The 15,837-nt window shown below is 48.4% G+C and overlaps 6 protein-coding genes across 6 annotated transcripts; 3 read left to right on the top strand and 3 right to left on the bottom strand.

Annotated features, from left to right (window-relative positions):
• Positions 1-1,103: 1,103 nt before the first annotated feature.
• PGRI_022030 (uncharacterized protein) lies at positions 1,104-1,991 on the top strand (the record flags this gene model as incomplete). The annotated part of the gene is made up of 1 exon (XM_040789916.1): positions 1,104-1,991. The coding sequence occupies one exon, from the start codon at positions 1,104-1,106 to the stop codon at positions 1,989-1,991; it is 888 nt and encodes a 295-aa protein (XP_040646869.1).
• Positions 1,992-3,572: 1,581 nt separating this feature from the next.
• Positions 3,573-4,649, bottom strand: PGRI_022020 (uncharacterized protein; the record flags this gene model as incomplete). The annotated part of the gene is made up of 2 exons (XM_040789915.1): positions 3,573-4,018; positions 4,247-4,649. 2 exons carry the CDS (start codon positions 4,647-4,649, stop codon positions 3,573-3,575), a joined length of 849 nt encoding a protein of 282 aa, XP_040646868.1.
• A 1,320-nt stretch (positions 4,650-5,969) lies between these two features.
• PGRI_022010 (RING-H2 finger protein) lies at positions 5,970-6,984 on the bottom strand (the record flags this gene model as incomplete). Its single annotated transcript, XM_040789914.1, has 4 exons — positions 5,970-6,095; positions 6,146-6,173; positions 6,235-6,675; positions 6,725-6,984. 4 exons carry the CDS (start codon positions 6,982-6,984, stop codon positions 5,970-5,972), a joined length of 855 nt encoding a protein of 284 aa, XP_040646867.1.
• A 1,149-nt stretch (positions 6,985-8,133) lies between these two features.
• Positions 8,134-9,725, bottom strand: PGRI_022000 (uncharacterized protein; the record flags this gene model as incomplete). The annotated part of the gene is made up of 3 exons (XM_040789913.1): positions 8,134-9,060; positions 9,124-9,585; positions 9,639-9,725. The coding sequence occupies 3 exons, from the start codon at positions 9,723-9,725 to the stop codon at positions 8,134-8,136; spliced, it is 1,476 nt and encodes a 491-aa protein (XP_040646866.1).
• Positions 9,726-10,057: 332 nt separating this feature from the next.
• Positions 10,058-13,617, top strand: PGRI_021990 (putative DNA damage repair protein Mus42; the record flags this gene model as incomplete). The annotated part of the gene is made up of 2 exons (XM_040789912.1): positions 10,058-10,112; positions 10,163-13,617. The coding sequence occupies 2 exons, from the start codon at positions 10,058-10,060 to the stop codon at positions 13,615-13,617; spliced, it is 3,510 nt and encodes a 1,169-aa protein (XP_040646865.1).
• A 294-nt stretch (positions 13,618-13,911) lies between these two features.
• Positions 13,912-15,526, top strand: PGRI_021980 (uncharacterized protein; the record flags this gene model as incomplete). The annotated part of the gene is made up of 4 exons (XM_040789911.1): positions 13,912-14,185; positions 14,246-14,892; positions 14,953-15,105; positions 15,188-15,526. 4 exons carry the CDS (start codon positions 13,912-13,914, stop codon positions 15,524-15,526), a joined length of 1,413 nt encoding a protein of 470 aa, XP_040646864.1.
• Positions 15,527-15,837: the final 311 nt, after the last annotated feature.

The raw sequence follows: 15,837 nt of genomic DNA, 5'->3' as shown, positions 1-15,837 counted from the left end.
GTTTAATCTCTGAAAGTTTCCGTCCAGGAAACACTTTGATTATTCCTATTTTTGGAACCCGTGACTTGGCCCCTGTGCTTGCGCATGCCTCGTCGCACAGTGTCATTGGGCTTACACTACCCCCAATAGACGCGACTCCTTTTTCATCAATTGTTCGGCTTGTCCGGGCGTTTGGAGAAGAAGCTTTCAATATCTGCGACTCGTACTCAATATTTACTGTGTTCCCGGAAAAGGAAAAATGAATGTTCCTGTCATGTGTCACGTGTCTCACTCTACCTTGCCTTGCTGTCTTCCCCTTGTAAGTAACCCTTTGCCTCTCCCATGGGGAATACGGCCGCACGGACATGGCCACATGCCACATGTGAACCCATAACCAATAGGAGCCTATCAATCCAGTGATCTCCGTTGGACGCAACGTCCGAGATTAGGCTACCAAACCCCGTTCTGGGGACTTCGAGTTATCTCACTCTTTGTCTTGCTGAACTGGAACCTTGTTTACTACCTAGTTATGCTTGAATGGTCTTCAGATAGGTTTTTCCAGTAGTATGGAACCTACATAGTACAAACATATGGACCACCTTATTACACATTGACACCCTCTAGTCTTGCCTCTGAGTCTCTGACATGCTTCCACATTCAGGCTGCATGGTGGCTTGCTGTAGCGTGAGACCCTGGTACCCGATGGTAGGCAAAGCGCGAACTGATATTGCGGCTATATTGCCTAGTCAGATGCTCTTTGTGTGTAAATTTGCGGAATACTCCAAGTTACCCAAATTCCCCTGAGTGCTCTGATGAAGATCTGTCCCTGGGTTGTATTAAATGTAAGTACCTATACGCCCTTGAGCATCTAGGCCTTCTTGTCTTCTTATTATACCTGCACTCAATCTGCAATACAAGCACCCCCACCCCAAATATACTCCATGAGCATTCACCGCTATCTCTTGTTCGTTATATGGGATATTGCGATTTCAACTTCGTTGCCTTCGACTCCTGCTCCATCAAACTAAATACCGTTTGTTGCGTTTGGGGGATATTATTTATTCCCAGCCTGACTTTCGATTTCTTCCCTCTGACATCATTTAAATCAGTATACTCATATCAAAATGCCTGATGTCCTCATTATCAATGACAATGCTTCCTTCGCTTCAAGTGATATCTTGTCTACTCGGGATCCGATAGAGCAACCACGACATTCACTTCGTCGAAGACACACGGTTTCCCAGCTCACAAGAAGGCTGTCTAAGAGAATCTCTCAAACAATTGTCAGACCTGGAGTTCAGGAACATCAGCTGAGTGAAAAGAATCTCAAGAACCTCAACGACACAACAAATATTGATTCCCACAACATATGCTCGCCAGTTAATCAGGCTCATGAGGTTAAAATATGCGACCCTATTCACGAAGACATTGAAGAATACCCTACTTTCGACGTGGAAGCAGCGAGAGAGATGCGTCTTCGACAGTCATACGCTACCTACTGTCAAAGCTTTACGCTATCGGGGACAACAACGAAGAGTAGGAGGTTCGACTTATCGATGGGAATGGACTGGGCAGAAGGACATACTCGACCCCCTCAGGCGGATCAGACTCGAAAAGACAACGACACATCTGAAATTCCGGGACCTTATGCCAATCCCGAGCACATACCGGACCATTTAAGGCCTAGACCTTGCACCGTCCCATTCACAATATCATGTCCGTCTACAGATATTGATGATACACCAATATCACACCCAGCAACAATCGGAACCCCCTCTTCAGAATGTCCAGTCACGGAAACATCAAAGGTCGATGAAGACTTCAAAATAACACCCAACCCCAATTACCCCAAACCACCGCCTTGCATCATCACCCCAACTGTCTGGATGGAGATACAGCGCGACAAGCGAGAACGCAAAGCAGCTCGACGGCAGAGACTCCTAAACCCCTTTCGGTCGTGGTTTATGTCAAGCCGGCCCTCCTGGGGGCGGAGATATGGAGTTGTTGAATAACGGGATCTACAGTCAAACTGAGAAAAGCAGGTTTGAGACCTCGGGATATTGGACGCGTTTCAAATTCACTGGTCGTATCTTAAATGGAAATATATCTTAATCACACAACCCATGCTTGCTTTTTGCTTTGAAACAATACAATATCACACGCCTAGAATGATGCATCGCCGATCTCATCTCACCTTCCAGGCACCCAGGATTCAAGGCTATATACGTCAATCTTGAAATGGTCAGATGTTTGGATCTTTTTCGTCTGTGCAGTTCTACTCCACGAGACTTATCATGTTATCGCACAAGATATGAATAAGAAAGATACCAGTCAGACAGTCATAATCACTCTGCTCGAGAAATCTGCACCCTGTACACCACCATCTGAGCAAAATTCAAAGAATTGAAGAGGACCACCATTCACCTCGGAATGTCGGACTCTGCAGCCAGTCCGAGATCACACGACGGCAGTTGCCGCTGCAGACGGTCGGTTTCACGATGCAGGTCTCATCACCCATAGTTTGTTCTGGGGCGGGGAAGAAAAACCGTCAAAAGAGTTAAAAGAGTTGAAAGAATTTTCCAAGGATGGTCACAACCAGTAGTATCAACGGTATCAACGGCTATCTCCTGGTCTACATCCCATATGCCACCGTGACCTACCGTAATACCTGACGTGGCTGCTAAGGTCTGAAACGTATTTCCCACATTCATTGTGTGTCTTTAATAACTTCTGCTCCAATTATTTAAAAAGAAATAACATTTTTGAGCCCATAAATTACCCCTTGGCTTTTGCCCTAAGTGTGGGACTCGCATGGTGTATGGCATGCACGTTAGACGGTGTAAATGCTCGGTGTAAGCCCCTACTGGGGGAAAATAGCGTTCTATTTGGTGTAATTGTAAATTCTAAAAATATCCAGACGAATTAATTGAAAGGTGGTGAATAGTTACAAAGATTATATTGCGAGCAATCCTGGTGGCCCAGAATATATAACCGGGAAATGAAAAACATAACATCGAAATATATACTACAAATTTATATAGCAGCCGAAGGAAAGATAGCAACGGCACGCAGAATCAATAAAATAACACCCAAAGGTGCAGACAGGAACTATTATTATATGCATCAGTATTACCTACCGGATTTTCTCCTGTTTCAGCTTTGCGTTTCCAGTTTAATGCTCACTGAGCGCGGCTTTTTGCTATTATGGTAGTTAACGGGTACAATGCAAGGCGTCAAGTTTTGGAATTTGGGAATTTGAAAGATCTGAATACACACACTTCGAGCAACAGCAATACTATATTCACTTTCGAATCTAAGTTCTACTTCGTTTCACGATAACCATGGCCACGACACTGTAGTAGATTCTCCCTCTCCCTCAAAACACAGCCATCAATGAACTTCTGGGGGAGGCTAGCTAGCCATGAATCCATATTGCTTTCGGGGAAAATAAGACCCGCTTTCTCAAGGTACTTTGCCCTAAATATCTCCCATAGCTCCTGGCCTAAACTGTGTTCCATAAGCGGCAGAGGGTAATACGGGTCATTTTCGAAAAAGGCCATGACAAGATGCGAGACAAGCCCCTCGGGATTGTTTCAGGCTGCTATTTCATCCCAGATATGACATAGATTAAAGTCTAGTATCCACAAACGCGTTGTTCGCCTCTTGGAATTGACTGTGATCAGGGACTCGATATCTATGTGTGGCTTCATAGCGGCTAACCGCTGTGGAGTCAACTCAGGTCTGATTGAGACGGAAACACCCTGTGAGTAGGTAGTGTCGCCTTCACTCCCGAGGACAAACTCAATATCGTAGCCATCCACATGTGCGGACCAATGAATAACTGCCAAAGCTTCACCCATTGCACTCGCAAAATATTTGACGGGCGGATTAAATTCGACCATTTGGTCTAGATGGAGGTTGAAGTTGCGTAGTGTGAAGTTTGCGGACAGGATATTGAGGTGGCGGCGCCGACCCAAGTAAACACGAGCTAGACAATCACGGTTCTTGTCATTCAAGGCCGCAAGGGCACGAGATGGGGCTGGACAGTATTTGTCGATCAGAGCTTACCGTGCAACTTTTGGTATTGGGAGAATTCGCTGGCTAATCAAGGCCATGGCTGGGAGCGGGACTGATTCATGAACAGTTGGGAAAAAACTAATATTCTCCTGCCACCACTGGTGGTTGTCCTTTGGAATGTAAGAGAAGAGTTGAGGAACACGACATTCGATGTTTTTGTTTTTTTCCAGGTCAAAAGCTTGTCGCACACTGAAATGCGCCTTAAAGTCATTCCATAGAGTGTCTTCATATGATGGTTTGGCAATTTTTAGCACGTAGTTTCGTCCAGATCGCTCAAAAACAAGGTCACACTGTCCGAATCCGATCACACGATAGCCAACTGAAGTGAGAACTTGTCGACTTTGCTGTAACTGAGCGAAGGATGAGGATGAGGTTGTACTTGTAACTGAGTCTGAAGTGAGAACTCTGAGCAGAATATTTTCTGTGTATACAGAGTCATCTAGACTCAGTTGTTGGATCACATCGTCATCATGTGCCCCATCCAGAAGTGCAGAAAGTTGGTTGGTTAGGTTGATATTAGCACGCAAAGAGGAGCTGAGCGAGATCAGCGAATCCTCACTAGAGGTTTGGGCAGAGCGTCGTAGGTGCTCCATGTTGGAGACCGAGAGGGGGTCTGGTAAAGCGAGAACAAGGGACTGGTAGGAAATGAGAAAGTAGATCTTGGATGAAATTGCTCCTCTTCTCAAAGAGTAGGAATCGAACGAGGAAGATGTCGACCGAGAGCAACCTAGGATTAACAGAAGACAATACTGATCACAGCAATATTGTGATAGGATGATGATCGAGAAGGGGAAGATGAAGAGAAGTTATGATAAGAGAAGGCGAGGTTTGAGAGGATGAGGAAAGAAATGAGATGGAGAGGGAGAGAAGGAAAGAGCTGCTTAAATGCTCTATAGTTGTCATAGTACAACCTTAGGTATCAGACCCGTAACCCGATTAGGTACATACATTATAGAAGTCTACTATAAATATATGTGACAACCTTACATTGTGCAGGACATAAGGACATCCATGGACTACACCCGAGCGGTAAAGATGAACATATTTCAAAGCCAAACCAAATTTCTAAGCATAATTTCACAAAATAGATCAAAAATATACCCGATGGATATCATAAAGCACCAAAAAAAATGGACTTGCAGGGAATCGAACCCTGGACCACTCCCATGCTAAGGGAGTATTATACCACTAAACCACAAGCCCAATTGGATGGAAGGGGCTTTCATTTAGTGCTCTATGAAAGAAAGACTGAAATATGGTCTATCGAAGGGTTACTGTTTCATACTCCCAATGACATGTCGCAATAGATGTGTGCGGTAGATACAATCTTTAAATATAATGACCAATTGACGACTTCTTGACACACAACGGCACTCATGAATTATAAACAAACCGGAACCTTGGAATAGTCCACGGGTATTGATCTCGCTTAGCTGTGATGCAAGGAGAGCCGATCCAAATGTTGTATCCTCTTCGAAGATGAAATAAATATTCCCAATTTGCTACCGAAGAGAAATACCTGTGGGATGTGCGCTGGTAAATACAAAGGCAGGACGACAATGCGTGGGCTGAGTATGTGCATGGCGAGGAAGGAAAAGCTTTAAAAAAACAGCCTCCCGCGAAAAAAACCAGACCTGTTTCAATTCTGCGTCAATACCCTGTCGCAAGGAATGAAAGCCACTCAGAAAATGGGTATGGAGGAATAGAAAAAATCGCATAAGGAAATAAGTTATCGAACACACGGAATCGCTAAAACTGACAATGAAGCATGGCGTGAAACACATCCTGAAATAGAGGGGGAAAACAGTCCGCTGCGTGCAAATCATAATTTATATTTCGATCCTCACGCACTGCTTCCAAATCGGTTCGTAAACCAATTGGTAAATCCCCCTCCACTGCTACCCTCACCTCGACTAGACCGTCGATTGCTGGTATGCCCCCCCTCGGGCGTAGGGGACCGACGCGGTGAAATTCGTGGGGAAAGTCGGCTCGGGAATGAAGATAGCGAGGATTGACCGCTGCGCACAGTGCGAGAAGAACTATGCCGTCGGTGGGAGCTAGGCTGCTCGGGACTATCCTGGATCACTACCGGATTCTCACAAGTGCCTTCTCCGCCTCTGTGGAATATGTCGTTAGCTGAAAGTTCTCGCTTTCTGCATACAGCTCACATATACTTACGCTACATTTGAATTGATGCTGCGCCGGCAATGCGGACAAGTGTCATGTTGGGTCAGCCATGCATGGATGCAGTTGAAATGAAACCAGTGCGTGCATGGTAACACAGTGACCTCTAAGCCGAGTTCGACATTATCCATACAAATGGAACACACTGCTTTCCCTTCAGCTCCCATCATCTCTTCATTGACCTTTTTTCTCGGTAAAGCTTGGACGGCAGCATCAGATGCTGGGGGTGCTGCAGTGCTGGTCCCTCCGGTATTCTCAATCAGTTGTGTGATGACTCGGTCAAGCTCCTCCTGGGAATATACTGCGTCATCGCTTCGACTCATGTTAAGAATGGCCGACAATATTGACAGGGCATGTGGGCTTGCTGGGCCACGAGCTCCACGTCCGCGTCGGGTAGTTTGAAGCCCAATGTCAGCACGAATGGCCTCCATGATTCTAGTCTGATTAGCCTGCTATTATTACAGCTGATGGAACTATTACATACTCAGCTAGGTCTGTCGGATTGCGGTTATTAGGCTGCGGCCCATCTGCATTGCGGGGAGATAGACCTGGGTGATGGCCCGTGAGGTGGTCGTCCTCGAGCCAGTCAGGAGAGGTAGACGATTGAGCATGGAATGGATCATCTCCATATCCCCTGTATCCACGAGGATTTGGCTCCATCAAGGTCTGGAACATTGTGTCAAAACTTTGCATCATCATTGGAACCATAGGGCTCGGGCCATTGTTGCGCTGACCAGAAGGCATTCCGGTATCAAGCGTCGCGCTGCTGAATGAGAATCTCCCGTCGGGCGATCTATATGTACGCAAGGAGGAGTATGGAGGAGTACGCCCCCCGAAAAGCCCAGGACCTTGCTGTTCTTGTCTGTCTCGTTCACATGGGTTGCGGTCTATCCACGGGTTGACGCGTGGAGGCGACGAGGAATCGGCACGATGTGAGGGGGAACCTTCCGAGGGCTGCTCTGGGGGAATTTCAATCTATAGAAAAGGATGGTGTTAGGACGGAATAAACCAATAGAGAAAGCATTCACTGTACTATTTCTGTGAATTCAGATTCACAATGCGGGCACGTCAAACCACCATCCTTAAGCCAAACTCCGCCACAGGCATGGCAGAACATGCGGTCGCTGCTGTCCATGTCGCGAGATAGACTATAACCCAGAGAATTCTGAAATGTTGTACAACGCAGATGTTAGGAATGAAGCTGATAGAATCGATAAGCGCCAGAAGAGTCACGAGTCATGACCTTATCTGCGGGGAGGTCACAGTTGGTTAGATGAACATAATTTCATTGGACAAAGAAGAACAGGAAGGGATGGTTAATGTGTCACAAAGAAAAATCAACGTGTTAGAAGAAAGTTGTTGAAGTGTGATAAATCGATTTAGAACCCTGCGGGCGCTTGGAGGCAATGACGTTTATCAGCAATCGCCTCCATAAGGCGAACCTCATTGACTTATACCCAAGATTACATGGAACAAAGAACACCCACGTTTCATGTGGACAAAAATAGATGATAATGCATTAGGCAGCCTTATTTTCTCTTATTTAACGTGGTTTTATGCTGGGGGATTTGCTGCGACGCAAGGGCAAAGAAGGAGGTGAGGTATATAGCCCTATACTATTATTGAAAAAAGCCTCTTTTTACACCGGAATAATAAATAAGACTCAATCATATGATCAATTCATGAAGAAACTCGTACAAAGTATATAATAAATAGCAATAAATGGTCACTTTTTCCATGCAGGGATACAAATTCCTCGCGATCTTCTCATCCCTGCCAGATGCAGTGGGGGAGTGAACTGAAAAAAGAGACAGCAATGGATATCACAGGAATGATGCAATTGAACCGGTACCCTCAAACACCCCGATGAAAAGACGGAAAATCTCGAGCAGTTTACTTGATCTCGAGGAGCTTGACGTCGAAGATAAGCTTGGAGTTGCCGGGGATGCCAGGCAGAGCCTTCTTGCCGTATGCGAGAGAGGGAGGGATGGAGATGCGACGCTCACCACCGACAGCCATGCCGGCAACACCGATGTCCCAGCCCTTGATGACCTCGCCCTTTCCGAGCTTGAAGGTGAAAGGCTTGCCCTTCTTGTTGGAGTCGAAAACCTTGCCGTCCTCGAGCTTGCCGATGTAGCGCATAGCGACAGTGTTGCCACTCTTGGCAGCAACACCCTTTCCGAGCTTCTTGTCATCAATCTTGACTCCGCGGATCTCCTTAACGCCAAGAGTGCCAGTGGGCTTGTCGCCGGAGGGGGTAGGGCCCTGCTCGAGGTTCTTGGCGAACTGGACCTTCTTGTCGGTCTTGGTCTCCTTCTTGTCTTCCTTCTTGGCCTCCTTAGGCTCAACAGCGGCGGCATCACCGTTGTTCTTCTTGAGCTTCTTCTGCTGGGCCTTAGTCAAGGCGGGTTCCTCAGCCTTGGTAGACTTGGCCTTGTTGGCCTTGGCCATCAGATCATCGAGGGTGACTTCGTCCTCAGCGGCGCGCTTGTTCTTGCCCTTCTTGGACTCAACAAGCTTAGGAGCCTCCTCCTCGCTCTCGACCTCGGTGATTCTGGGGTCCTCCATGTCATCAAGGTCATCACTCTCATCATCATCCTGCATGGCGATGAGGTCTTCCATGTCGAGCTCGTCCTCATCGGGAGACAGGTCGTAGTCATCCTCGTCCTCATCATCGTGGTCATGATCGTGGTCGTGGTCGTGACCCTCATCGAGACCAATGACGTAGTTACCAGTGAGGAAGACAGTGTGGTTACCGGTGACCTTGAAGAACACGGGCTCACCCTCGCAGACAGTGATGTCCAGAGGCTGTTGGTAGTTCTATAGGGGCATTAGAAATCAACAATCAACACAGTTTTAAACACGAGAGGGCATTGGTCTTACCTGGCTGGGGCTGAGGGTGCAGATAACGTTCTCGTCGAGCTCCAGGCCTTCCTCGGAGTCGGAATCCTCATCGTCAAGAGCAGGGCCCTTACCCTTGATGAGCTTGGAGATGGCAGCCTTCAGATCGAAATCCTCATCATCATCCTCCTCGTCATCATCTTCCTCCATAGCGTCCTCGAGGTCCTTGAGGGCAGCAGCGGCCTTAAGCTTGCGGGCCTTCTCCTTGTCGCTAGGGCCACCGTTGGACTCCTCCTCATCATCATCGGAGTCCTCCTCATCATCATCGGAGTCCTCCTCATCCTCATCACTGTAGTCCTCATCATCCTCATCATCCTCACCAAGGCCAAGACCGGGAGGAGCGCGAACAATCTTCAGAGTGGAGCGGGAAGGCTTGCTCGAGTCCTGGTCATCCTCGAACTCTGGGGCCTCATCAGGATCGATAGCAGCCATGCTGATGCGGAACTAAATTTAATGTCAGCACAAGCTATCAGTCAATTGACCACAGTTAGACTGACCGAAGCAGCAGCGTTGGGGACTGCTTGGACCATGGCACCGGGAGGAACCCGGAGCGCATAGACTGCGACAGGCTGAACGGCAGACATTGTGAATATTAGGATAAATTGAGCAAGATGGAAAAAGATCAAGTTCAAAGAGAGAATGAACCACGTGGAAAAGATGTGGATGAAGGAAAGAAAACGGAAGAAAAGAAAAGATGCTACTAAGCAACAGATGCGGCAAAAAATTGGGAGAAAAAAAAATCAATCAATGATATCAACGAGTCGTTCACCGCTGATCTATTGCCATGGGTGACCGCTTCCTGTCAGCTTGGATCCACGTGATGATTGCCGAGCTTCGCGCGAAAGGTCAACATCTTTGTGTCTTTCTGTCTTAATATTCTATCTATTGTCGGTCATGATGGTCGTCGTAGCCCAAAATGGGCTCCCGTCATGAGATCAACTCCAGTGCAGTGCGCAAACGCATTGAAAATCGTACGTTCAGTCTGAATATCAGTCCTCCGCTCTTATCTGACAATGCCTAGATGACTTCAAGGATGAAGGAGGAGAGGAGTATGAGGCCTCCAGCTTCGGTGGGTTTGGGGACTACATGCGCCGGAAGAAAATGAAATTACAGAATCTTGACGCGGAAATTCGATCTTCAGCTGGCGATTGCCCGCCAATATTCCGTGGTGTAGTTGCCCATGTCAATGGGTACACTCAACCCTCCCTGCAAGACCTGCACCACCTGATTGTCAGTCATGGGGGTGGCTTCCTTCAATATTTAGATGGAAAGACTGCGGCCACTCATATCATCGCCAGTGCTCTGACACCTAAGAAGCGTGAAGAGTTCCGCCGCTACCGCATAGTGAAACCTGCGTGGGTGACAGACAGTATCAAAGCAGGACGTCTGCTGCCATGGGATGAATTTAGAATAGTAGATGAAGGTCAGGCACAGAGGGTGCTCAAGTTTGACGATGGCCGGTTTACCAGCCAGACGAATAGCCCTCGCCCAGGTTACAAAGACCAATCAAGAACTAGTTGGTATGACTCTCAGCTCCGAGATATGACCACTGCGAAAGAGGATTTCGGCTTTTCACCAAAGCCGGTGATCCCGGCTGCGCCGCCCAAAGTCTCACAGATGGTGGCACCAACCTTGCCGAGCCAGCTATCCCAGTCAGATTATGGCGATTTCCCAAGCTTCACTATGGAGGAAGAGGATGAAGCTCACGACCTTCAGCATCAAGATGAGGCATCCGCCAGTGATGTAACACAAGCCATAATGCCACATCAAACTCCCAACCCCAACCAAGCGCCAGCTTCACCAGATTCACCGGTTGGCCTCGGATCAACCATGCTTGCCGACTCAGCAAGCCCAACAAAACCTACATTAACTTCTGAAGAGTACAACGCACAGCTCCTTTCTGACCCAAAGATGCAGAAGTCCTCTGTTGTTAATCCAGAATTCCTGCAGCAGTACTATAGAGAGTCTCGCCTCCATCATCTGTCAACTTGGAAGGCTGGTTTGAAAGCCCAGCTGCAGGCTGCAACGAAGGAGAATGCACAGTCTCAGATATCGAAAAAGAAACCCGTGCCTGGATCGAGGCGGTACATCCTACATGTGGATTTCGACTCGTTCTTTGCAGCTGTCTCACTTCTAAATCATCCCGAGCTTCAAGGTAAGCCGGTTGCTATCGCCCATGGCTCTGGATCAGGCTCCGAGATTGCTAGTTGTAATTATCCCGCACGTGCCCGAGGCGTTAAGAATGGGATGTGGATGAAAGGTGCTTTGCAATTATGCCCCGATCTCAAAGTCCTGCCTTATGATTTCCCTGCGTATGAAGATGCGAGTCGCAAGTTCTATACGTCGATACTTGCCATTAATGGTATTGTACAGAGCGTCAGTATCGACGAGGCTTTGATTGATATCACGAATTTGTGTGTGGAAGCTGGCGGCTCAGATGGTAAGGCTATATCGGAAGGATCGATTTATCGCGAGCAAGCCAAAGCGGACGAAATTGCCCAAGATCTACGCGATTCAATTAAAGAGAAGACCGGGTGCGCAGTCTCTGTCGGAATTGGAAACAACATTCTGCTCGCGAAAGTGTCTCTCCGAAAAGCCAAGCCTGCTGGCCAGTTTCAGTTAAAGCCAGATGCTGTTTTGGACTTTATTGGAGATCTCACTGTTCGTGATCTTCCTGGAGTGGGCAATAGTATGGCAATCAAACTCGAAGAGCTGGGTGTCAAGTTTGTCAAAGACATCAGAGATCTCCCGAAAGAGAGACTGATATCTGCCCTGGGACCCAAAACCGGAATTAAGTTGTGGGAATACACTCGCGGAATTGACCGAACAGAAGTCGGCGATCAAACCATGAGGAAATCTGTTTCGGCCGAGGTCAACTGGGGCATTCGATTTGTCAACCAGGACCAAGCAGATGACTTCGTGCGATCTCTGTGCGAGGAGCTGAATCGAAGATTGATGGAAAATCTGGTGAAGGGGAAACAGCTCACACTAAAGGTCATGCGTCGATCGATGGACGCTCCATTGGAACCAGTCAAGCATCTCGGCCATGGAAAGTGTGATACATTCAACAAGAGTGTCGCTCTTGGTGTTGCGACCAATGTACCAGAGATCATTGGGAAAGAAGCAGTGTCGATGTTAAGAAGTTTCAACTTTTCACCTGGGGACTTGAGAGGTCTGGGTGTGCAAATGACTAAACTTGAACCAATCAAGCCTGGCCCATCAGGCTCTTCAAGCCATGAGAGCAGCCAGCGAAAACTCAACTTCCGGATGTCTCCACCTCGCAAGAAGGTCATTCCAGATACAGATCCCGACGAATTGGAGAGTCCGCAGAAAGATGACTCTGTTCGTATCCAAGCGGATCCAGTACTCAGCGATAGTGCCCACAAACCACTCAACATCTCCGGGTCCCAGTTCATTATGCCCACTCAAGCCGACCCAAAAGTCCTTGCCGAGTTGCCCACGGATATCAGATCAAGGCTTGTTGCACAAGCAAAGCCGCGCCAGGGTTCTCGCTCTGGGTCTCCTTGTCCTCCCCCGCGTGAAGCTCGACAGCCTACTCAAGCAGATCTTCCCCCGCAGTCCCAGCTAGACCCAGATGCATTAGCTGCATTGCCTGAAGATGTCCGCAAAGAAGTCTTGGAATATTATAACCACCCAGTCACTATCGCTACGCCGCCGGCCGCACCGGCAGTACCAATGTCACACCCATCAACCTCTGGCTCCTCCAAGCCGAGAAGGCCGGTATCACCACCCAAAAAGAGGCGTGGCCGCCCACCCAAGTCGGCAACGATTGCGAACAAGCCGAAGCCCAAACCTCTGAATCAATCGAGCTTTGGGTTCGTTCTTCCACGCCCAGCCGCCGTACCTACTAGTCTTGATGAAGAGGCTTTGTCTAGACAAGCGTCACCAAATGTTGAAGAGCCAGCCGAAGCTTCAGCCGAATTTCTTGCTGCTCTACCTGAAGATATCAGACAAGAACTGCTTGAAGAACAAAAACGTTCCCGCGTGCAACAGCGCTCACAAGCCACTGAGCCTACACAAAGACCCCCATCCCGGGCACAGGAGGCTCCTCCTCCTGCACCAATTTCTGTAGAGAAACTTCTACCTTTACCGCCTCTCCCCAAACGTCCCGTCTTTACATCACAGCGCCTGTCCCAATTACCAGATCTGCGAGATGCAGTTGGATCATGGCATGAAGTTTTTGCGGCTGGCGGCCCATATAGCGAAGACGTGACCTCATTATGTAAATATCTGTCTAGTGTGACATTGCAAGAGAAGGATGTGGACAAAGCTGTTTCAGTGGTGCGTTGGTTGATGTGGTTGGTTGGTGATCACTCGCAGCAACAGGGGTCTAAAGAGCCACCAGCATCCCGGCCAGAGGGAACTATAAGCTGGGAAGAGGCTATAGAGACCATGCAGTACAGTGTCCAGGTGGCTCTGGAGCAGAGAGAGCTTCCCCCGGTGGACTTTTCGTGAATGATACGATATTAGATATAACGTACTGTACATCCATAAATACCTAAATGAGCCTACGAAAGCAAATATTAATCAGGATTTGTATACCTATGTTGTATGCTTCGTATATGCCTAGATTATACCTATGTAGGTATATGATAACTATACTAACGGAGTCACACCTAACAATGCGGAAGAAATAGAGTATCGAGTGAGGCGGCAACCTTGGAAGGTCAAAGTGGGGTGCGCTCCACATTTATTCTCCGATCCCCTATCTTCTACCCCATTACAAGATCTTCACCCCTTAGACCCATCATGCCGCCTGTCACCAACGGTCAGTTCTCCTTCAATGTCGACACATTCTATGTCGCCGCGTCCGGAGGACAAATTCACCGCCGTGCAGCGCCAGCTGAGATAAAAGCTCTTTACGATACCTCAATCACAGACAAGAGCACACCCGACCACCCAGGCCATTGGTATGAAGCACAGCTCCTTCACTATGGCCTCCCACCGTCAAAAGTCAAGGCGACTGCTAAGATGAGGCTCCTGAAAGCCGTGCAAGACGGCGGCTTGAGTGTCCCCAAGGAAAGTCTGCAAATTGAAAAGAACCTGAAGAAGGAATGGAAGAAATAGGATTCGGATGAACAAGCGCAGGCTACTACCAAGGTTACAACGACGAAGACTGTTACCACCAAGACAATTACAGTTTCCAAGACTGTTGCGTCCAAATCCACAGAAAGCAAGACTACTGTATCCAAAGCCGCGGCTAAACCCACGGCTGTTAAACCTGCGACTATCAAAGCTGCTACGTCAAAGCCTGCTCTTCCCAAGAAGGAGACCGCGCCCAGGACTGTTGCTCCCAAGACCACTGCCCCAAAGGCCACTGCAGCTAAATCTGCTGCGGTCAAAGCTGCCACAACCAAGGCTACCCCCAAAGCCGCAGCAAAACCTGCTGCGATTAAGGCTGCTGTTAAACCTGCCGATGTTAAAATTGCAGCTGCCAAGTCTGCTACGCCTAAGGCTGCCCCGAAGAAGGCTACAGCTGCCAAAGCTGCTGCCCCCAAAGCCACGACAGCCAAAAGTGCTACACCTCAAACTATTGCAGCTAAGAGGAAGAGGGCGTCGAATGACGACGAGACGCCCAATAAACCACAGGCTGCGAAACGCCGCGTGTATGCCAAAAAGACACAAGACAGCACGAATGTGCCCACGGACAGCCACCCCGAGACCAGCAGATTGTCTGAGCAGCCTGAGTACCAGGATGCACCTCCCTCGTACGAATTCGCCTGCAGGATGGTAAATATCTTCTCCTCTCTCCATAAACCTGTAGGATAGTTATCTAACTTGCTCTACCAGGATGGAGAACATCCTTACAATGCTTTAGGTGACCTGATGGATATTGACGACGTGAGCGAAGATCCTGGCCATTCTAGCGAGTCTGAGGCATACCCTTCATCTCCACCCCGAACTCTGAAAAACCCCCTGGGGCTACTCAACGGGACGTACAAGGTTCGTTCCTGACATTGAAGGCAACTGGCCGAACGCTACGTCTGATGGAATAACCTTGTCCCTCCGCCTTAATGGGAAGCAGATTTGGGGGAAATACGAGTTTGGGGCGTTTAAAGGCGTACTGTGGATGCCAGAACGACCTATGAAGCCCTCCTTTGACAGATTTGTATTCAAGTGGCGTGGACGGGAGACCGGTGAGGGTGAAATGAGCTTCGGAGATGACCAGGAAGGTTGGATTGAGTTTTTGGGTGATGGTGATATTGTTGGGATGATCAACTGCTGTGGAGACCTCCATTTCCGAGGCCAGCGGATCGATGGCTATGTCCAGACTGCTAGTGAGCTGCGTGACGAATGGGATGGCTACAACGAAGAAGAGTATGGACGAGAGAACAGGGCCAGGTGGGGTGGTTGGGGTTGGTAAATGGTGAATGCTAGCTAATGGATATTTCGGTTCAATGATGCCCAGATGGTCTACTTGACCCAAGTTAAATGTAATATGCGCAATCCTCCCTGGGTGGCCGAGTGGGTGAGAGACGCGAGGTCATCTGATTGCTGAGTGAAACAGTGAGCCCGGGTGATAGCGCATTGGGAAGCTCAGCAATGGTGAGACTGGTTAGGATTTCGATCCTCGTCACAAGTAATTGGGGGGATTGACCTTTTCTCTGCTCTTGGTCTATAGCACCCCTTCACTCTTAGAGTCTATTCGGCTTGTCTCAGGTAGCGGTGGAGTAA

This window comes from Penicillium griseofulvum (assembly GCF_001561935.1).
Source record: "Penicillium griseofulvum strain PG3 chromosome Unknown contig_80, whole genome shotgun sequence".
Classification (NCBI taxonomy): Eukaryota; Fungi; Ascomycota; class Eurotiomycetes; order Eurotiales; family Aspergillaceae; genus Penicillium; species Penicillium griseofulvum.
This window is presented reverse-complemented; position numbering and strand designations above follow the sequence as displayed.